Source organism: Tympanuchus pallidicinctus, unplaced genomic scaffold, assembly GCF_026119805.1.
Source record: "Tympanuchus pallidicinctus isolate F22 unplaced genomic scaffold, pur_lepc_1.0 scaffold18, whole genome shotgun sequence".
Classification (NCBI taxonomy): domain Eukaryota; kingdom Metazoa; phylum Chordata; class Aves; order Galliformes; family Phasianidae; genus Tympanuchus; species Tympanuchus pallidicinctus.
In genome coordinates, this window is record NW_026294699.1 from 1,703,481 (window position 1) to 1,725,055 (window position 21,575).

Consider the following 21,575-nt stretch of genomic DNA (forward strand, 5'->3'; position numbering starts at 1 on the left):
ACAAGTCTGTACTTGCAACAGTGCATTTTGATTCATTATTCACCTCTAGGCAAACATTAAGCACTTAGGAGGGAAGAGATGAAAAGGGAGGCTGAAATGTTGAACAATTGCACTTACTAATCCAGAGGTGGATGTGGTAAAGGAAGAACCGACCCAGCACCTGATCCAAAGCTCGGTTCATTTTCAGTCCAGCTGGTGCCCCCATCAGCCACTGGAGCAGGTCCTGCAGCTCTTCAGCTACACGCTGCAAACACAGCAACAAGCACTGAAACAACCTGAGATAAAAGATGTCCATCACACCAAACAGGTCCAGTGTATGGAACGTGATGCCCTCCACCAAGTATTTTCACCACATCCTCCAAAGCAGTGGGCAAAAAAACCCAAACGGCTGCTCTGTAGACAACGACTTACCTTAGGAAGGCACCTTTATTAGCAAATGAGTTTTTACTGAACATGAACATAACAGCAGAGAGGAAGCTGAACTGCTTAAATGGTTCCAGTGCTGGCAGCATGAACTTGTGTTTGCTCATGGCCACGGCTGGTAGACTCACAGTGTGGTTCCAGGGTGTGCTTGAAATCCACAGCCAATGCTGGAGCACAAACCAACTTCATTCAGCAGACAACAGAAAAGTCAGAACTGAGGGAGTAATCCAACCATGGGGAAAGCAGTTGGGAATTATAAGGGGGCAGCGTGGAGTGTGCTCATGGACAAACAGGTGATTTTTCAACGGAATAAACTGTGTGTGTACAGCAGAATAGAAAACACAAATACGTAAACGTGGTTCAGTATAAACAGATTTCCTTCTACCCTGTGGGGCATTAGGCAAGATGAAACACAGTGTCCCTGGCATCCTAGAGAAAAAGAAGCCCTCAGTCATTGAGAACAAAGCTGATGGAGTTCATTCCCACATCACTGAAGGCTTTGACTCGCTCTTTCTGGTGATTTAATACCTGTTTACAAGGGTGGACAGTGGTAGGACAAGGGGGAATGGTTTTAAACTGAGACAGGGGAGGTTTGGGTTGGATATGAGGAGGGAGGAAGTTTTTCCCCCAGAGGTTGGTGAGGCACTGGCACAGGTTGCCCAAGGAGGCTGTGGATGCCCCATCCCTGCAGGCATTCAAGGCCAGGCTGGATGTGGCTCTGGGCAGCCTGGGCTGCTGGTTGGCGACCTGCACACAGCAGGGGTTGGAACTGGATGAGCACTGTGCTCCTTTGCAACCCAGGCCATGCTGTGATTCTATGACCAAATTATTGATGGACTTTCTCTCTGTCACACAGCAATGTGTGCCTGAATGACCCACCTACACTGAAATAAATGGTGAAGTTTATTCACCAGGCTGAAAACAGTAACCTCCAGCAAGCAGATGGGAACACACCTGGAAGAAGAGGCCTCGCACACTGTTCCACAGAGACTGTGAATGAAATTCCACCTCTGAAAATCCCAAATATAACCAGGCCCATGTGAGCTTCAGTGCAAACTGTGCACATGCAGCAGAATCAAGACCTGAAGCGGATGTGCTGCAGCCTACCTTCCTACCTTCACAGGGGAAATGTTTTCCAAGGACCAATTCCATTTTATTAACCAACTGGATCACTGCAATATGGGTTTGTGCTCATTTACTCTTAGTGTAGTGTAAAATTCAGAGCTCTACCTCCAATCTATCCCAATTTCCACTTACTAGCAGGACTGCCTATTTATTTCATTCACTTTCCCTCTGTCTCAACATCTCGCTGCGAGTCGGATCTGATTTGACCCCACAGATCTTACCTCCATGCAGAGCACCGTTAGCTGCTTTATAAATAGACTGGCTTTAATATTTAAAGCGTTGGATTTGTAACTTAGAAAAAGCATTTGAGGATTTTAATGAAATATTTAAATGCTTGAAAGCAGTCCTTCAGCAGCAAGGCTTGTTTTCCAGCACTGAATGCTTCTGGAGGTTTCCAGTTCCAGAGGTGCCACTAAATTCTGACAGTGGCACGTAGCTTGGGAAGGTGCCCAAGCCTCCTGCTATTTAGCTGGGCAGAGCATCTCCAAACACAGCCCCAAAGCATAACCTTGCAAGCTGTTTTGCAGCTGGATATTTTAGGACTGATCAATAGCAAGCAAAACAAGAAAAGGTGACTGGGAGCCTAATCCTCTCATTGCAGTCATGCATACTGAATGTGACCAGTATTAATAAAAGAGGAACAGTGAATTACATGGAAGTGGTTTCATAAAGGAGGGTAAGGACGTCACCAAAGCAGAGACCACAGCTAACATGGCTCAGATGAGGTGGCTGTGGAAATATTTCCTTTGCAGCCACGCTTTTCGTCTCCACACATGGTGTCTGATGGCAGTGTGATATGGATGGAGAAAGAGGAGAGGGGCACTGGAAAGTGCAGCATAATCTTCCTGAGTGGAGCATCTCGTGCAAGGCAGAGCAAGCTGAGCCCAGGCACTCCCCACCGGGCACCTACCTGTGATTTCACCAATTAGCATCTAAGAATATTTTCCAGGCTGCATCCTCTCTGCTGGCTTTGTTTATGGATTACAGAACAGAACTGAACAGGAACTCACATCCAATTATCTCTAAGCCCCAGCAATACTTTTGGAGGCAAGATCTGCGATAAATATTTACCTGTTTCAAGGAGATTACAGCTTAAGGAAAAGAGAGATCAGTCGGGATGCAAGAAGTGAAGGAGGAGAAAGAGAAAGAGGGTTTGTAAGCTGTTCTTCAATTTAAATCCAGAAAAACGAAGCACTTTGAATTGGGTATTTTTGTGGAAGGCAAAAACTGGGACTGCTGATGGGAAGCCTGGTGGGAGGGAGAGGAAGGAGGAGTTGTGAGGGCACCCACAGAGAGAAGAGCGTTCGCATTTTCCATGCTTGGTTTTGAAAGCCTGCTCCAAAATCAGCCCTTTCTATTGCATGCAGCTACACCCCGGTTACTCCCTAGGTGTCTGAATCACATCTGCTTCAGTTACCAACAAAAGCAACTTGTTATTACAGTCAGCACAGCACAGCTCATCAAGCTGTGAAAAGTGGGAGCTGCAGTCAATTGCTAGCAAAGTGCTGATTTGGAAACCATTGTATCAGGGCTTGATGAATGATGGCTAAGGAACATGGCTCCATCTCCGTCAGCAGGCTGGGCTTGTGAGCCTGGCAGTTGTTGAGAGTCAAAATAACCAACGTGCATCTGTTTCTTCCCTGAGATGGAAAAGTCTAGGAGTAGGAAAAAAAAGAAGTGCACTGTTTCCAACCCCCAGACAGCTGAAGGTTTATCAGTATTAATATCAATGAAACCAACAAGGTTTTAGATTATATTTTGTCAAGATTAAAATCAATCAAAGCCATAAGGTTAAAAAAAAGTTGTACCATATTATGACATGATTATTAATATCCATCTATCTATCCCATGTTCTGTTTACTAACATATACAGAGATGTAAGAAGGTCAATATCATCAGCAGGTCTGGGCCTCACCAAAAGCAGAACAGCAAAGAGCATCAGGGAAGAAAAAGGGAAAAGTAACTCCTTCTGCACATGGGAAAGTTAGCATTGCTGAACTTGGCAACACAAAGCACTTGAGAAAGCTCAAGTGATGGGAATAATGTGTACCAGATGGACACTCAGCAGCAAAATGGAAACCTACTGTTGGATGGCTAAGGGGAGATTTTGCTGTCATGCTGGAAAAGAAGTGGTGCTGGCTTGCATACCACATGCTGAAGTCATTGGTATATTTTGGGATTGCTCAGAACTGCATTTTTTAAGGCCTGCACATAATGCACATAAATCAATGCCCACCAAAGGCAGGAAAAGAACTCCAAGTGATTTTATGTCCACAATCAAATATGTTTGGAAGGAGAAAGCGAGGCCGGAAAGTAAGGGGAGTTAAGCGGCCTGAAATGATAAGCTTGGTGATGGAGGCACAAACGGACTGCCAGCCACCCGTACAAAGGGGAGTGAACTTCCAGGCAAGTAAGTAAGCAGCTCCTGGTGGTACTGAGGTAATGAAGTCTACACGTGTAGAAGGCTTGATGAAAATAAGTGACATTACGATATTTATGCAGAGTGACAGATGAGCTAAACTTCTGAGAGAGGAAAGAATGAGCAACTCTCACAAGCAAGCCTGTCCAGGCCAGGTGCTGGGATCAGATACACCTTGAGCACAGAGAAAGCCCATCTGCCAAAGACACTGGGCAGATGGAACCCCTCCTGGAGCCACCTGTGCAAACAGGAACGCTGCCAAGAGCCACTTCCTTGCAGACTTGTTAAGAAATCAGATTTTTGAGAGCTGGACACTTGCAGTAATCCCACAAGGAGAGCTTTAGAGAACTTCAGCTTTTTCAGCTGAAATATCTGTAAGGTAAGCTGAAAAACCTGAAGATTTAGGAATAAGATGTAAAGAAGATCTTTAGTTTATAGCTCAAGTAGCTCAGGAGCAAACGTGTTGCAGAAGAAATGTCCTTCATACCCCATCACTGCTGCTGAATAGGGTCTGCATCAATCCCTAAAATGTGCAATCCTCTAAAATCTGGCTAAAACAAATAGCAGAAACAGCAGTAACACGACCCACAGCTATGCTGGATCTCCAGACACACTGCACACACACTCTCTGGAAGCACAGTGTGCATGAGAATGGTCAGAGACGTGTGGCTTGTGACAACAAGAGTGTTAGACATGGACCAAACAGATCATTGTTGAGGGAACTACGATCTCCTCCCAAGAAAGACAGGACGAGAAGCAAAAAAGAAACTGCTGATGGAATTATCTAATCAGAATAAAATTCCTCCCTGGAATTTCCCACTTTGCTGGAGAAAGAGCAAAGATGATGACCTCCAGCTGCCAGAAAAACCAATGGAAAGATCCACAACCTCTCCCAGAAGTGTAGGAAAAGTGGGCAGGGAAAGTATTAAGCTGTGCAGCTCTATGGCAATGCTTGACCCTAGCTACACATGTATTCCCAAGACACAGAAGCTCTAAAATCAGAGCTAACTTTAGATTAATAGTCTGGCCTCCAGCCTCTGAAGTGCATTATCTGTTCCTTACTGCCACTAAACAGATATATTGGAGTGATGCACTTAAAGCAAGCCACCAGAAAAGCAGGATAGCATGAGTCATGCTTGTTCTTTGTGAATTTATGCTGATGCTGAGGGATCTCAGCGGGCAAGAAGAGTTATGTCTGAGAAGAGCACAGGACACAGCAAGTTTTTCTGGTTTACCATCTGCACATCAGAATTCTTTAGGATTTCAGGTGTTTGCATCCTGTCTAGCAAATGCCTTTGGATTCCCCATAATTTTCCTCTTCACTGGCACACTTGCATGCTTATCAAGTTTGACTTTTCAGTAGTTTATCAGACTCAGTGCAGGTTACAGCTGGCTTTTACCAAATACCCCATAAAGCAACAGCTCGAGGATACTTCTGTGAACTTGATAACCACTCCAACTTGCAGCTGCAGAACTCTGCCCAAGCCATAATTGTTACTTTGGGAACTAGAACAGCCCTCCAGTAAGCATCTAATTACTATTCACTGCACACTCAAAGCAGAGCTGTGTTCCTTTTGAGCAGCCCAGCAGGCTTGATTTGAAGATTTCACTGTTCTTGAGGAGACCGAATTTACATGACTTCGGACCAGACTCTCTGAAATCCTTGTGTGTAAGGCAGTGCCTCCTTACAGCCACCCCAGGCACCGAGAGCTGGTCAGGACCCAGAGAAGGTGAGAGAGGAATGGCTCCAGCCATACTTACATCAGCCACAGGGATGAGAGTGTCAGCAAGGTGACCGATCTGGTTCTTTCTGTACAGCCAGGACATTAGCAGTATCCCCAGAGCCACATCAATCAGCAGAGAGACAAAGATGTTGGCTTTCCTGCATGCAGGATAAAAAGAAACAACGTTAGAGCAAAAGGAAGGACAGCACCTAAGGTTTCACTGACAGCTGTTGGCTTCACTTACATGCTACCTCTCTTGTCCCAGGGACACTAGGACAACTTAGGAAAGAAACATGGTACAGACATATTTTGACTTTCACTGACCTGCTGCTACTTCTGTGGCTGAACACCGAGCCACTCTGAGCATGCCACACCATGAAACCTCTTTTAGCAAGGGAAGTGAATAGCAGGGCTGAAGCTACAAAGCAGAATGTTGGACAAGGTGTACATGTATACTCAGTGGGAATTCCACAATCCCAAGGGCACCAGCACTTGGAGGATCCCCATGGAGATCAGGTGGCTTTCCAAAAGATGTAGTTCAATTGCAGTCAATGCAATCAGTTGCATCCATGGGCATGTAAGCAACTCCAGCAGGGCTGCAGAACTGCCCCTGACTGCTAGTGGGTCTGAAGGAAATCCTATTACGTGAGTTCTTCAGGTTAAACAACCACAATTACATCTTCAAATCTGCTAATCTAAGTGTTCTCTGGTAGTCCATTTCCCCAGGCTCAGAGAACCACCCAGAACAAGACTTGCTGTGTAACTGCCATGGCACATTCAGTATCTGTGTCAGATCCCCGCCTCTCCTGTTCCACTCACTGCACTGCACGTTTGCTTTTTGTCACACTGACTTCCTCACTGCTTTTGGAGACTCTGATCTCCAGTTACTGCATGAAAGGAGCAGGTAAAAGAGGGCAGCAGCTAAACCTTTCTGCTCTTTTGGAAAGTACTGCTGAATACCGATGGCAGCTTTTGGTTAACCTTGGCAGCATGCATGCAAGCAATGAGCTTGTGGAAGTACTGACAGCAAGGCAGTATCCACAAGGGTGCAGTACAGGCTTTCTGTGGGCAAGATCCCAGCCGTCCTTCCCAGAAAAAAAAGCCCATGCCTGGCAAAAGACATAGGCAGGATAAAAGAGAGAACAGGGAAGATATCTGCAAAGTACCAAGGAGCAGAGCAAGCAAGGTAGGTAGCGAGGATCCTGCAGTGCTGTTCTGTCAGCCAGGCCAGTCTCAGAGCCCTGTGGCAGGCGCAGGACCCACGGTTTGGGTTCTCCAAAGGAGAGGGGGCCATATGTGTCATTGTGTGCATTCCATACCTCATTAGCTGGGTCTGGTTTTGAGCCTTCTTGCTGCTGCTGATGACCTGGAGGTGCTGCAGGCGGTGGCCCAGCTGCTCACAGGTTGAGAGCTTGCTCCACAAGAAAGACAAAGGCCAAAACTTCAGAACCCTGCAGAAACACAACAGGAACATCCCCTTTGCCTTCTGCCTGCATACTGTTTGTACAAGCTCCATGCAAAACATTTAGTGTAAAGTGAAGGTTGTGTAACCAGAAACAGCACTGACACACTCAACGTCAACATCCACTTCAGGCTCAGAGGGGAGGCAATACTCACGTGTTGTTTTTTTTCTTTGACTGAGAAGCAATGCACTAGATGGTGCTCAGTTATCTTCGCTGCCACACAATGCACAAAAGAAGGAACAATTTGATTTGCACAGCCCAGAATGACACCTGGGATACAGGTTTGTCAGAGAGCGCCCAGCAGCGGTGCAGTGACGCAAAGCACCACGGCTGCTGTGGGGAATAAACTGATGCTGATATAATCAGGATCACTTCTTTCCTGCCCACAACGGTCATTTCACTCACTAGAAATCCATCTCCACTTTCAGTTACCTCTTTCACCCACTCACTTGCACTGTGCTGGCACGCTCCTCCGGTTTACATTCCTTCCAAATGCTAAAATTATTCCTGGGATTCTGCTTCCCCTATGAAATTGGACAGCTGTTGGGACCATTAGTGAGTGAGGCCTGGAGACTTCCATGAACGTCTGCATGCCTCCCCTGGCCCCTCTGGGAGGAAATCAGCCTGCAGCATGGCAGCAGAGGCCTCCAGAACCAGCCTCTGCCTGCTGGTGCATTTTACAAATTGCAGCATTACAGCTGGTTCCAAATCCTGCTTGGTTTTGGTACGGTTGCTCTACCTTTCCTCCTCACACCTTCCCAAGCCCTTTTGTCCAGACTTCATGCAAGGTTCCTCACTTCAACAAACAGTGCTGAAGCCCTCTTCCCCCTCCCCATTCAACTTTCAGACACTGATTCCAAAATGCACGCAGCATACTGTGAATCATTCTTTTTAACTTGAGAATTACTCAGCTCTCCATCTCAGCCTCCCACCTTAGAGACAAATGAATGCACTGTTGTTCAGCTGACTTACTTCGTCTAAAGTGATGGAGAAAAGAGCTCCATACAGGAGAGATGCAGCATGGGCACCTGTGCTGCCCACCTCAGAGACCTCTGCAGACCCACATAGGCTGTGGACCCTTCCTTTCCTTTTCCTTTTCCTTTTCCTTTTCCTTTTCCTTTTCCTTTTCCTTTTCCTTTTCCTTTTCCTTTTCCTTTTCCTTTTCCTTTTCCTTTTCCTTTTCCTTTTCCTTTTCCTTTTCCTTTTCCTTTTCCTTTCCCTTTCCCTTTCCCTCTCTTTCCCTTTCTCTTTCCCTTTCCCTTTCCCTTTCCCTTTCCCTTTCCCTTTCCCTTTCCCTTTCCCTTTCCCTTTCCCTTTCCCTTTCCCTTTCCCTTTCCCTCCCCCTTAGCCCAGTGGCTCCAAGTCCCAACCTGGAAAACCTCTGCTACAGCACAGAATTGTTCCACTTACACTCTTTCTTTGTCAAGTCACTACGTACACATTCATTTAAATAAAAATACAAACATACTGCATAAAGCTTGATATAATAGCTGCAAGATGTGCTATGGAAACTCCCATCTGCAACAGTAATGAGAAAGAAAGCCAAAAATATTTCTTGCGTGGTCTCCTTCCCTATGCATAGCAGCTCTGCATCTCCGTAGATGCTCCCACCTGTTTGTCACACAGTATATGCACTGGTTTTTGTAAGTGCAATGGAAAACCAAACCGTGCACATAAAATATAAATGATTCATGTTTGCCTTATCTAAGCAGGAGACCTTTGGGGTACTTCCAAATAGAAGGAAATAAATTAACATAGCCTGCAGGAATAAATCTTCAGTTTCCAGTATTATTTTTTTTTCTTCCCAGGGCTGAGGGATTCTCCAGATATCCCAAGGAAAGCAGTCTTTGGGGCCCAGATCACACACAGACATTACAGCCCCATTAAGCAGAGCCCCCCGGCTTCTTTTTGCTCTTTCCTAGAAACCACAGGAACAAAGCCTCCCTTCTGGGTGAGGCATCAGACAGAGGTCCTGGTGTCATTAAGAGCATGGTAAGAGGGCTTTTGGAATAAACAGAGCACAGCATGGAGTTTATTACCCCAATACAAACCATCCTGCTGCTCCAAACAGCTCCCTGGAGCCCTGCCTGTGGTGGGGAAATTCTGCACGCTCTGAATGCTGAGCTGCACTGGGCACTGCTAAGCACAAGGTGGTGCTGAAGAAATGCTTTCATTTGAGATCAGAGCTCTGGTGAGGTAGGGTTGATGTCAGCGCTCACTTTCTCTGATTCCTAATGCTACCTCCCCATTTACCCAGCACAAACATACAGCACAGGGCTCTCCACAGCAGCTCCGGTCCTCTGCAGCCTGAGCAGATGTCACTGAACTCCTCCTCCTGCTCTTCAGATCCAACTGTCCCTTAGGATCACAGACATCTGGGGACAAAAGTGGTACTGCAGTAACTGCAGACAGAGAAGTTGTCAGAGTAAAGGGAAAAAGGAGACTTCAGAGCTGAGAACCCATCACCAAGCTGCCCATGGGAAGGACCTTCCTCTTCCCCAGGCAAACATGACCTGTCCACAAGGCACCCAAAACATGATGTGCCCCAGTAGCTCGTTTTCTCTAAGTCAAAGCCTGAGTGACACAAAACCTTTGAAGTGAAAGCAGGCACCCAAGAAGCCTCACTGGGGAATGGCTCCGTTACCAACCAGTCCCATTTCAGGCTGCCTCTGCATGTGGTGCTCAGAGAGGTCTGGGCAACAAGGCCTCCTCCACTTCCTCCCCCAGGAAGATCCAACCCCCACACAAAGCAAGGAATCCATCCAAAGCAGCTCTCCTGGAGCAAGTGGTGCTTCAGGAAGCATCCCTGATCCAACAGCAACACTACTGCACAGGGAGGAGGGGAATGGTAGGACGCTTACACATGCCATCCTTGAACCCCTCTTGCACTGCAGATACTGGCACGATTCAGCTGTACTACACCAAGTGGTAAATGGAACTAAACTGCACTGAATGACTTAGAAGGTCATAGAATCATAGAATCATAGAATCACCAAGGTTGGAAAAGACCTAAAAGATCATCCAGTCCAACCGTTCACCTATTCCCAACAGCTCCCACTAAACCATGTCCCTCAACACAACATCCAGTCTTTCCTTGAACACCCCCAGGCTCGGTGACTCCACCACCTCCCTGGGCATCCATTCCACTGCCTGACCACCCTTTCTGAGAAGTAACACTTCCTGATGTCCAGCCTGAATCTCCCCTGCCGTAGCTTGAAGCCATTCCCTCTGCTCCTATCACTGATGACACGAGAGAAGAGGCCGACCCCCAGCTCACTACAACCTCCCTTCAGGAAGTTATAGAGAGCAATGAGGTCTCCCCTGAGCTTCCTCTTCTCCAGGCTGAACATTCCCAGCTCCTTCAGCCTCTCCTCATCAGCCCTGTGTTCCAGACCCCTCACCAGCTTTGTTGCCCTCCTTTGAACACGTTCCAGGGCCTCAATATCTTTCTTGCAGTGAGGGGCCCAAAACTGGACACAGTACTCGAGGTGCGGCCTCACCAGGTCGAGCAGAATCTATGTCATAAATCAAGAGTGATACTTGAAACCACTGAAAAATATCATGCAGGTGCTACAGGTGAATAAAACAAAGCAGAAATAAACCTCCATCTATGTCCCAAGGTTAAGAACGAATTCAGCTCAGGTCTTAAGCACAGCGAGCCTTGCATTCTGCCTGCTGATATGTGCAGCTGGCTGCTGGCAAAGCTGCTGCTTGGGCTTCAAACATCCACACTGGGCTTAGTAAAAGCTGAAATTATAATGGCTGCTGATAAACACGCTGTGGCTTTCTGTGTCCAGCCTGCCAGGCTGCAAGGAACAGGCTCAAACTCCCATGTTATGCTTGGGCTATGGCCTTTCGGAGAGCTGTGAGGCTTGGGCTTAAGCTGACCATAAGTCTGAACCCCAATGGGCCTGGATAGAAAAGGATCACCCTGCTTGTTAGTTGTTGAACACAGCCCATGCACAGCCAAAAAAAAAGAACCTTCAGAGCTGACTTCAATACCTTCTATCCAATCACAAAGCTCTGCCTTCACTTCCACTTACAGCCAAGTGCATGGTCAATATCTTACAGCCACCCCAGCAGGCCCTGGTGGCTCCTGATTACAACAGGTTGTATTGTGACCCTAAATCTCTTCCAGCAGAGTAGTCCAAAAACAGACAGCTTTCCCCTCATGTACCAGTGCACATAACCCAACTGCTCAGTAAATCTCTGCATATGAAGAGCTGTGCTGTAATTTTTCATGACAGCATCATACAATTAGAAACCTGCTAAAAGAGTCTGCTCCCCATACCCTGAGGCTGCACTTGAGAAGATTTAACCATGACTACAGCAGTAGCTGTTATCCAAATCTGATCAATCAAAGTGTCCCCTTGCAGCTTGGAAGCTGATTTGCAGCACCCGCTCTGGCACGCTGGCACTCACCAGGCTGGCTGCTGGCTGACCAGCCGTGTTATTCAGCACTGGATGCAGAAGCTCCTGCCCTTCAAATCTGCTCAGAATTCCTCTTCAGAGCACATACTTGCCACGCATTACATTTCAAGCATCCTACTCAGTTTCGCCGTTGTCACAGTGGGATCCCACCAAGGCGTCACACAGACCAGCTCTGCCTGCAACCTCCTATGAGATCCAAGAGGTGATGGGTTCAGACATACTATTAAATGATGTATTCAGTCAGTGAGGTTTCCACAGCAAACAGGGACTGAAGAGTCTCAGCTATCCAGCCATTAAGAAAACCCTCACATCAGTCTGCCAGCCACGTAATAGTTGGAAAACCATTTCAGCCGTGATGAAACTGAAGCGGGACTGAGGTACCCCTGCTGCACATGGGCAACGGCTCACTGCCTCCCCAGAAAACCTCCCCACACCTCCAGGTGTCCGAGGGTTTCTGCCTTGTGCTTTCAGTGGAGCTCCCCATGCTTTCAGAGCAGCTCTGCAGCAGCCTGCTTCCAACAGCAGGTTTATTGAGGACATTCTCAGCCTGCTGTTGTGCACAGAAGCTGACGTGTGACTGGTTAGCATGGGGTCTGCAGATGTGGTGGGACTGCCCAGGACATCCACCAGACTGACCCACAACCTGCCACGGTTAGAGAGCATGAGAGGAGCTGTGCCACAGCTGGCATTGCCTGTCACCATGAGCCCATCCTTTTGCACACTGCTGATCTCAGAGATCAGAAAAGTATTCCTCTTGGCTGCCTGCAAGGTACCTGAAACTAGAAGCAGCACCAAGAGATGCACTGTGACTAATACTGATGGAGTTTTAGCAGGAACCTCACAATGTTCTGCAATGCCTACACACAAAAACTACATCTCCTCACCGAATGCAAGCAGGCTGCAGCACTCACCTGCTGTTGCAGACCCCAGAAACAAGTGAAAGCAGGAACGTCAGCAGCATGCAGGCAGGCACTGAGGCCTGCTTCATCAGCTCCACAATGATACTTGCTTCAACGCCATCCGACTGCCAGTGGGTCATCTTAATGGGCCCATCATCGTACCTGTCTGTCATGAAGAGCACCTTGCTGCTTGCAACTGTGTTAAAGATGGCAGAGAGCTTGGAGGCATCCTCTGCCCCGAGGTCAGCCGTGTCCAAGGGGGGGTGCAGATGGGACAGCATGACTTTACGTTGGTCATAATACACTAAGATGATTTCTTCTTCTCTGTGGTTGTCAGACTGTTTCTGAAGGGTAGAACAGTTCCAGAATTTGCTGTTTCCCTCTTTGCTTATCTGAATCCATGGCTCATGAGAAAATATCGTCCCAAGGTCTTCCAAGAACTCACTCAGGCTCTCTTCTTTCTCCTGTTTGCTGTTGTTCCATGAGCCGAGCACAGAAATGCTGACCTTAGTCACCTGCTGGACTTCCCTGAGATATTGCTTCACCTGAACAGGAATAAAGGGGAAATGGACCACGGCGAGGATAACAGCAGAGCTCTGTTCTGGGATCCAGCGGCCGATCAAAATGCCGCTTTCTGCCGAGGAGCAGCACGAAGGAAAGAAGACCTTAAGGACCATGCCAGCAATCCCTGGAGGATGGGACACCTGCCAACAGACACAGAAACAGAATTTGGAGTGGTGATTAGATGCAAGGAAAACATGAGCTGGCCAAAGTCACCAGCAAGGAGGTGTCCTGTATCAACCAGGAACCCAGAGCTGAACTCGGTAACAAACACACTGAACAGCCCTGGCCACAGCACTCATCCCCTCCTCTCACCTAGAAACAAAGACAAGAAGTTTGTTGCAAGCAGACTACAATGACTGACTGATTGAAGCTCACAAAGTAGCTTCAATTCATTAGATGCAAGATCCCAAACCAGGAGAGGCATCTCTGCTTTACCAGTGCTCCGTACCTGAAGTATTTTTCTTGATGTCATTAAGAAAATACCTCAATGGCTTTGTAAGACTTTTATTAAAAGAAGCTTCAGGGCAGCTGACAATGTCTCTTTAAATAAGGTGAAGGTTTCTAACAGAAATATAATTGCTGTAAGGAGAGCGCTCGCACACAACAATCGGCATCTGGCACCCGTTGTCCTTTTCTGTCCTTCAGTGCTTTGTTAGAGATGTGAAAACTCCCCAGCCCCCGAGGCTGGCTGCTCTGCGAGGGACCCAGTCAGTCGGAAAGAGAAACGGAGTGTATTTATAACACGCACAGAGGATGCACAGCGCGCAGGTCCCTGTGGTTTGGTTTCTTTCCTCCCTTTTTAATACAGGACAATTGATGGAGTCAATCTCAGCACTGGGCAATCTGCAGTGGAATGGAGTAGGCGATGGGGCAGCAGCAGAGGCATGTGGTTAAGCAGCTCCCAGGCCCACAGCCCTGCAAATATGGCTCACAGAGGAGTACTGAGAAGCTCACCCCAGGGCATTCCCTCTATCAGGGTGCTCAGGGAGGTTCTGCTGCTGAGCACAGCATCTGCAGGTACTGGGAGCTCCGGCCCATGGGGAGGGCAGCTTTGGGAGCCCACACAGGGAATGATGTCTCCTCCTCTATGACCAAGGATAACTGTAGAGATGTGGAGCCTGAGAGCATCTTGAGGGAACCTTTAATAATCTGTATTTTTTTCAAAGGGCTTTGAACCTCCAGCAGATTGGGAAGGGAAAACATATCAAAAGTAGAAAACTAGGAGGTGTGACATCCTGAGACTGGAAAGGTGCAGCATAGGGCATGAGAAAGATGAGGGAACTGCAGTCCAACTGAGGAACAGCATCACCAAACCCTAGCAATCATTAGACCCAAACAGACTCAAAAACAGGACATCCTGCTTATCCACTCCTATCGACACAGCCCAAATGAGGGTGGTTTTGCTGTTTGGGGTGGAAAATCATGAAGACAAAGGACAGACACTCAATTAGAATAACGCCTGAAATGCACAGGAAAACAGTGAAAACCAGCTGCCAATTAATTAGACTGGTCCTAAAAAGGTCTAAAATAAAACCTGTCCCTGCATCACACATTTGTTTCTTTTGGAATGAAGTTGCTGCTGTGCTGTTTGCACAAGCACCGTCCCTTTGCTAAGGGTCACATACACCCCACGTAGAAGGAAATAAACCAGGGGCACGACTCCCACCTCGCACCCATACCTCTGCAGCCAAAAATCGAGCCCCTCCTGCTCGCACAGCACACAACCAGCAGACAGCGACAGGACGAGGGGGAACGGCTTTGGACTAAAAGAGGGATGATTTAGGTGAGATGGGAGGAGGAAATCCTTCACTCAGAGGGCGGTGAGGCGCTGGCACTGCCGCCCGGAGCTGCGGGCGCCCATCCCTGGAGGCGCCCATAGCCACGGATGGGTCCTGGGCAGCTGAGCTGTGGGGCTCAGACCACGGCAGGGCCTTCCTTTGGTGACAAGGCCATTCTACGCATGCCGGGCCGCTCGGGGCGCGCAGGGGACGAAGCAGCCCAAGCTAAATCCCTGCCCGGGAACCCCGAGCTCTTTCCGCCGGCCTCGGTGCCGCCGGGCCTGGAAGCGCAGCACACAACTGAACGCGCCCGCGTCCCGCCCGCAGCGCAGCGCTCCCCGCCGGCGGCCCGCAGTTGTAGCGCCCCCCCGCCCCGCGCCGCCCCGCGCCCCGCTCCGGCCCAACGCCGCCTACCGCTCCGCGCCGCCCGCTTCCGGGTGCCGGTTGCTCGGAGACGCCGCCTGCGCACCGCGCTGTGCCCGGCCGGCCCCGCAGCCCGGCGTCCCGCGTTCCGCCCGCTGCGCTGCTCGTTTCGCCCCTCTCCCCAGGCCCCGCTTCGCGCTGGGTTTCCAGGATCTCGCCCCTCAGCACCGACCCGAGGCGTCCTCGCAGGGCTGGGAGCCGTGCGGTGTAACCCGCAGCTGCTGCTGAGCCCGTGAGATAAGCAGCGCCAGCGCTCCGTCCTGCTATCTCTCGTGGCCACGGCGCTCGGCTCCACAGGGCCTCGCGGTGCCTCGCGGTGCCTCGCAGCCTCTCCCCGCACTCTGTCCCTGGCTTACCCTCCTGCTGACCAAACGCGATGGGAAGGGGCACCCAGTGGGGCGTGCTTGGGATGCGGGATAAGAGCCTTTGGCAGCGATGGGGCACAGATCGCAGCACTGTGTGCACAATGGTGCACCCAGCACAGCCAGGCTGAGCGCCCTGGGAGCCCGGAGGCATCAGCTGCAGCCTCGGAGCTGTGGGGCAGCCTGCACTGCCATAAGCCGGAGCAGGAGAGGAAAACAGCCTTCCCTGTGCCACCACACCTTGCCCTCTCTCTGCTGATAGCGACGTGGCTCCTGAACTCTGCAGCCCCAATGTTTTGTGAGCAATGGGACGTGCAGATAGGAAACGCGCTCTGTGCAGTAGTTGCTGCTTCCCTGTAGAGGTCAGGAATGTGGCATGGAATTTGTTACCTTTCTTTTAATGTTCTCCTGGAGGGTACTGCAAACTCAGCTCTGTCCTGGCCTTTACCCCTCTGGCTGTGCTCTGCCTTGGACATCAGGGAGGCAGAAGCGTGGCCACGTAAAATGGGTGTGTGTGGGAGAGAAGGAATTATTTCATTGGAAAGACACACAGGAGGATGGTGGTAAATTTCCAAAGCACCAACTCACCATCAATTTTATAGAACCAGAGAATCTTTCAAGTTGGAAGGGAGCCATAAGGACCATGGGTACCAACCCCTGGCTCCACACAGCACCGGCCAAACCCAAACCCTCTGTCTGAGCAGTGTCCCATTGCCCTGGGGAGGCTGTTCCATGCCCACCGTCCTATCTCAGCCCTTCAGCTACTCTGGTGGATCCAGGAAGGGTGGAGCTGAACCGTTGTCGCTGTAGTCCTTGTTTCTGCCATCTGGAAAAGCTGAATGGCAACAAGGTGGTTGAGTGCAGGGACAACAGGAGCGCCTCCATTTGCAACCCACCAGCGGACCCAAAGCTCAGCAGGGTTGTGGTGGAACCGGCCCCACTCTGAAGGTTGTCACAGGGTGCCCAAGGGCAGCCGGGGCCTCACGTGGTACTTGAAGACTTTCACACAGTTCTCACCTGTGTCTGCCACGAAGAGGTGCCCAAAGGGGGAGCAGGCCACGCCAGCCGGCCTCCGCAGCCCTGCAGACACCAGGCAGATGGGAGCCCCGCTCTCTGGGAACAAATGGACGGTGCGGTGCTGCTCGTCTGCCACCACCACACTGCCTTCTGCATCCACACACACCCCCGCCGGGTTGCCAAACCGGTGTCCGTATTTGCTGCTGAGGGAGCAAACGAGTTTATGACTGCTCATGAACACCTTGACATCTCCGCACTCCTCGCTTACCACAAAGCCTCCATGGGGTGCCGGGCTGACGTAGCGAGGTCCCTGCAGGTTGGGGACTGAGCAAATGTTCAGTGTCCTGAAAGCATGGTCCAGTGCAAAGCTGCAGACTTGGCCTTGGGCGTAGTCTGCTACTAAGATCTTGCCTGTGGAGTCCACTCCAACACCCCTGGGGGAGCCAAACTTCCCGATCTTTATCCATTCTCCTTTGGAGGGGGTGGTGTGAGGATTGAAGACCCAGACAGCCCCATTTGTCATGTCAGCTACGGCCACCGTTCCTGCCCGAGTCACAGTCACATCCTCCGGCAAAAAGCTGCCACCTTCCCTCCCCCTTTGCCAGCAGGGCAGGGACTTCAGCACTTGGCCTGTGCTGCTGAGCACGTGCACCCAGGGAGCACCCTCGGCTGTCACATAGATGGAGCCATCCCGGGAGCAATGGATTCCACTTACACACCCGTAACGGCTGCCAGTGGGGTTGGGGATCTGCCGCACCAGCTCATCCTGACGATAGTGGAGGAGGTTCTTGATGTTGTCCAGGTCTCTACACAGGCTTTTGGTCTTGTCTGCCAGCTGGTGGACTTGGAGCTGTGTCACCATGCCCATGCCCTGCTGGCTGCTCAGCAGCGGGCCGGCAGTCTGGAGAGTGGTGTTTGACTTCAGCTGAAGGGTGTAGAGGGCTTTCAGAAGCTTCTCCTTCTGCTGGCTGGTCTCCAGAGTAGAGTCCATGATGAGACTCTCATCCCTGTTTAGAGTAAGTGGAAGGCCTATTACTGACTGATCTCTAGGGACATGCCCTGAGCTCAGGTGCTTGCTGAATACACAGGACCAAGGTGTTGGTGCTAGGCTGGATTCACGCCAAAGCAACAGAGAACAGCTCAGTCCTGCCCACTAATTATGTGCTCAAAACGTACACAGGGACAATGGTTCAAAAATCAAAGGGAAGCAAAGCTGGATCTGCAACCAGAACAGTGCATGGGCTTCAATGCCAGTTTGAGTGACAGATCTGTCCTGAGGGTTTACACAGAAGGGACAGCCCTGTGTGTAAGTGCACTGGGTCTGAACTCCATCTCTCCAGTTCTTAAGATCAGCAGCTTCTCTCAGGTCCTTCACACTTCTTTACCCTGTTTTCTTTAAGCCATATTTCCCCAAGCCATGCTCAGTCCCTGCTTGCACTGGCTGAGGATAACTTTTCCTCCAGTCCCCTGTGGGTCAGATTTCACACCTGGCCAGGGTGTGTGTTTGCTAAGGGCAGCCTCTTTCCATCCAAACCAATGTATTCTGGAAACAGCCAATGCCTTAGCAGGAAGAAAAAGAGAGGTATTGCTCTGATTCAGCCTCCACAAACATTTCAGAAGTGGGTTACACCTTCTTTCAGATGTGAGAGCCAGCACAGCAACCACAATTTCTCTTTTACCCACGCTGTTTTACAGCCACAGATACGAAGGTTGGGTCCTGCAAAACCCGGAGTCTACAGCCCTGCTCTTCAGCAGAGAGGAGCTGCTAAGAGAAACGTGACCTTGGTGAGGATCCTGGAGAGGCAGAAGTTAACCTTGCTTTAAATGTTCTCATAATTATTGTTATAAAGGACACATTCAGCTGTTCTGTTTGCAAGCCACTGCTCCGCCTTGATTGCCCTGCGTCCCATGCCTGGCTGCTGTTCTACACTGCCTGCAAGAGTAATACTTCCCCAAGCCAGCACTGGAGGGTTGTGCTGGGCTGAGGCATACTGGGTGTATCCTTCCCAAATGCAAACACTGCAAACGTCTGAAACATCATTCCCCAAGTATCTGCAGAAATCCCCCATCTGCAGAAATACCAAATGCAACTACATGAGAGTGAGTGTGAATCCGGCTCCTGTTGGATCTGTGGCTTGAGGACAAATTTCTCATCTTCTTCCCTTAGTGCAGGGGAAGTGTGCTTCAGCCCCTGACAGCAGGGAGCTGAGAGATGGCACCAAGCCTTCCTCCAGCCCTCACACTGCTGATGCCATGGCGCATCGGGGTCTTCCTGAAGAACTGAGCAGAGCTCAAATCCAATAAACTGGCTTCCAGAGTTGGTAAAAAGCAAGTCACTAGCCAAGAGGCTCAGCTGCCAGCCACCACAACCCCAAAAACACAAGTGGCCACTTTGCTGGCCGTGACCCCACCCCCAGCACAGCTCAGTGACTGCACAGCCAGGAGCCCAGCTCCTACCTCTAGTCTGGATGTCCTGGGGCTGCCCGTCCTTCCCAGCAATGCTGCCCTCCTGCTGGCTCTGTCCTGCTCCCTGGCCAGGCTTAGGGTGGTGGGGCTGATGGTGCTGTGTGTGTTGTTAGTGACGGACAATTGCCCTTGAACGTGGGTAAACACAACAGCTTCTTGTGCTGACAACCAGAAGCAGCAAGACAAGGGCTGGTGCACCCAGTTTTTATTCCTTGCTGGTCTGGTGCCCAGACAGAAGGTGTCTTTCCTCCAGGATCAGAGGAGGAAAGGCCCCAAGGTGCCCAGGTGCAGTGACAATTAAGGGCTTTACTGCAGAGCTTCAGACATAGGGAGCAATATGCAGCACCTGAGTGAAACATCCTTTGGGAAGTGGGGTGGGGACAATCCTACACCTTGGGTCAGGACTCTTAACTTACCTCACTGCTCCTCCACGGCTCCCTGTGTGCTCCCAGCCTGGGTCACGTGCAGTTGGGTGCCCCAGTTTATGGGAGGAGATGGGGATTTTGGCAGGGGTCTAATGGAAACGCTCTTTATCTCCATGTCTGTCAACCATGGCTCCCTGCTGCTGTGCAAGGCTGTGTTCTGACTTGGAAGTAGCACTGATTGGTTCAAGCAAAGATGGTGAAGAGTAAATGCAGAACCAGTGAGGTCCCACCTGTAAGGCACTGCTCAGCACTGGATTTGTGTAGTGTGGGGTCCACCCTGGCCAAGGACGAGTTCAAAGCATCCACCTTAAATGTGGCCAAGGTTTTTCTTGGACTTAATAATGTTTGTGTCTGTCCGTTACCCAGATGAGCCAAAAGCAATGAAGTTTGGATCAATCTCCCCCATTTTTCCATCTTATGGAGTGCTTGGAGGCAGTTGGGCCCTGCTGGCAGTAGGGGCTGCAGGATGGGGAGCTGCCTCCGGAGCCCTGGGCTGGGAGCCCCTGATTTAGTGCTTGGGGATCTTCTGGTCCTATCAGTGCATCCCTGAAGCTCACAAGGTCTGGAGGGCTGCTTCAGGCCTATTACCAGACAAAACTACAAAATAACCTGACATGACAAGCACAGGGGCCACTCCATCCAAGTCCCAGCAGGACATAGGCAGCTTCAAAAACCATCTCCCAGGGCAACAGGGTCTGACCTTTTGTTTCACTGTTGTGTGCTCCATCACCATGATAAACAAACACAGCCTGGCCCTGGGGCTCCTGTTCACCTTTCCAGGACCGTGCCTCTGTCACAACCCGTTTTGAAGCCACCCCTGGACCTCAGGAGGCACCTGTGTCATGGTACAGCCCGTGCCCACGCCAACACTGCGAGCTGCAAGGTTCAAAGATGGAGGCATGGTCTGGCTGTCCACACTACAGATGTACCAGGTGAGGAGAGCTTGGGTGCAATTCAGGTTTTCCCAGAGCGTGGCACTGGCAGGCATTAGCACTGACCTTCAGCCCTTGGGGTTTTTTCTCCCCTTATCCCAGGCCCACGAGTTCTGGCCTGAGTGTGCACACGGAAAGCTCTGTGCCCAGCGGATGGGGCACAACACCTGCCTATCACCATACGTGTGTGCTGGGTGGCTCATCCCATGAGATTGCTTACCTAGAGGTAGAGTTGTGGAAAAAAAATAACCCAAACTTACTTAGAACACATCTGCAGGGATGGGGGAAGGATAAGGGGAACGTAGATGGCCATGGCATCCATGGAGGGTTTCAGTTGCCTTGGAGAGATTTAGGCTGAAGGCTGGGACTGTTCTCAGACAGACCTGAAGTAGAACAGCAGTGTCTCAGACTGCTCTGAGAGCATTGGTTGGGAAACCCTACAACTGTCCTGCTCCTGGCCACTGGAAATATGTTCACCCTGTGAGACACCAGAGTCCCCATTGTCAGCCATCTAACCTATGGAGAAGGTTCTGCAGTGTCTGATAGGGACTGAGCTCTTTTGGCAGAGCAATAGGAAAGCCCCATCCCTCCTCTTGCACAGCCTTTTCTCCCCCACGAGGCTCACCAGAGGATTAAGAAATTAATCCAGTTCGGGACATCTAGCTCTGTGCTGTCTGACCAAAAGGGCCAAAGGCAGTGCAGATCAGTGGGCACCGGCAGAAAGCCCCTTCCCTGCAGCAGCAGACCCATGCGCTGCCCCTTCCTCATCTGTCCCCAAGCTGTGGCAGCCCAGTGCTGGGCCATGAGAGGCTCCTAGGGTGGCACTGGGCCCTGGTTCCTGGCATCATCTGCATCCCCTGGAGCAGAGGGAGGCCCACGAGAGGCCCGAGGGAGACCTGCTCTCACTCTCTCTCTTGCTCACGCTTTCGCTTTTGCTCTTCCAGGCTGCCCTTGGGGACCACGTGCCCCCGAGCCAGACTGCGGCTCTCCTACATACTCCCAACATCACTTTCAAGTACTTAAACCCTCCCTGCTTCGCTCTCTGAGCCTTTTATCCAACTCCAAAGCCAGAGTGGTTCTGCCCTGGGCAAACACCCAGGGAACTAATCTGTTCACATCCATTC

General features: G+C 50.4%; 2 protein-coding genes across 3 annotated transcripts in view; both read right to left on the reverse strand.

The window, feature by feature from the left end:
- The window catches only part of PIGQ (phosphatidylinositol glycan anchor biosynthesis class Q), a 30,927-nt gene extending 15,546 nt beyond the window's left edge, over window positions 1-15,381 (reverse strand). Inside the window, exons 1-5 of one of the 2 annotated variants that reach the window (XM_052680260.1) lie at window positions 15,241-15,381; window positions 12,497-13,188; window positions 7,011-7,142; window positions 5,729-5,849; window positions 118-244 (exon numbers count right to left, since the gene is read on the reverse strand). In XM_052680260.1, coding sequence (XP_052536220.1) covers window positions 118-244; window positions 5,729-5,849; window positions 7,011-7,142; window positions 12,497-13,161 — 1,045 coding nt within the window. In that variant the 5' untranslated portion in view covers window positions 13,162-13,188; window positions 15,241-15,381. Of the gene's footprint in view, window positions 1-117; window positions 245-5,728; window positions 5,850-7,010; window positions 7,143-12,496; window positions 13,189-14,727; window positions 15,097-15,240 lie in introns of those variants that run through there. The other variant, XM_052680261.1, reaches the window with a different exon arrangement.
- A 395-nt stretch (window positions 15,382-15,776) lies between these two features.
- NHLRC4 (NHL repeat containing 4) lies at window positions 15,777-19,349 on the reverse strand. The gene is made up of 2 exons (XM_052680277.1): window positions 19,086-19,349; window positions 15,777-17,635 (listed from the first exon to the last, which is right to left on the reverse strand). Exon 2 carries the CDS (start codon window positions 17,617-17,619, stop codon window positions 16,564-16,566), a length of 1,056 nt encoding a protein of 351 aa, XP_052536237.1. The 5' UTR covers window positions 17,620-17,635; window positions 19,086-19,349; the 3' UTR covers window positions 15,777-16,563.
- Window positions 19,350-21,575: the final 2,226 nt, after the last annotated feature.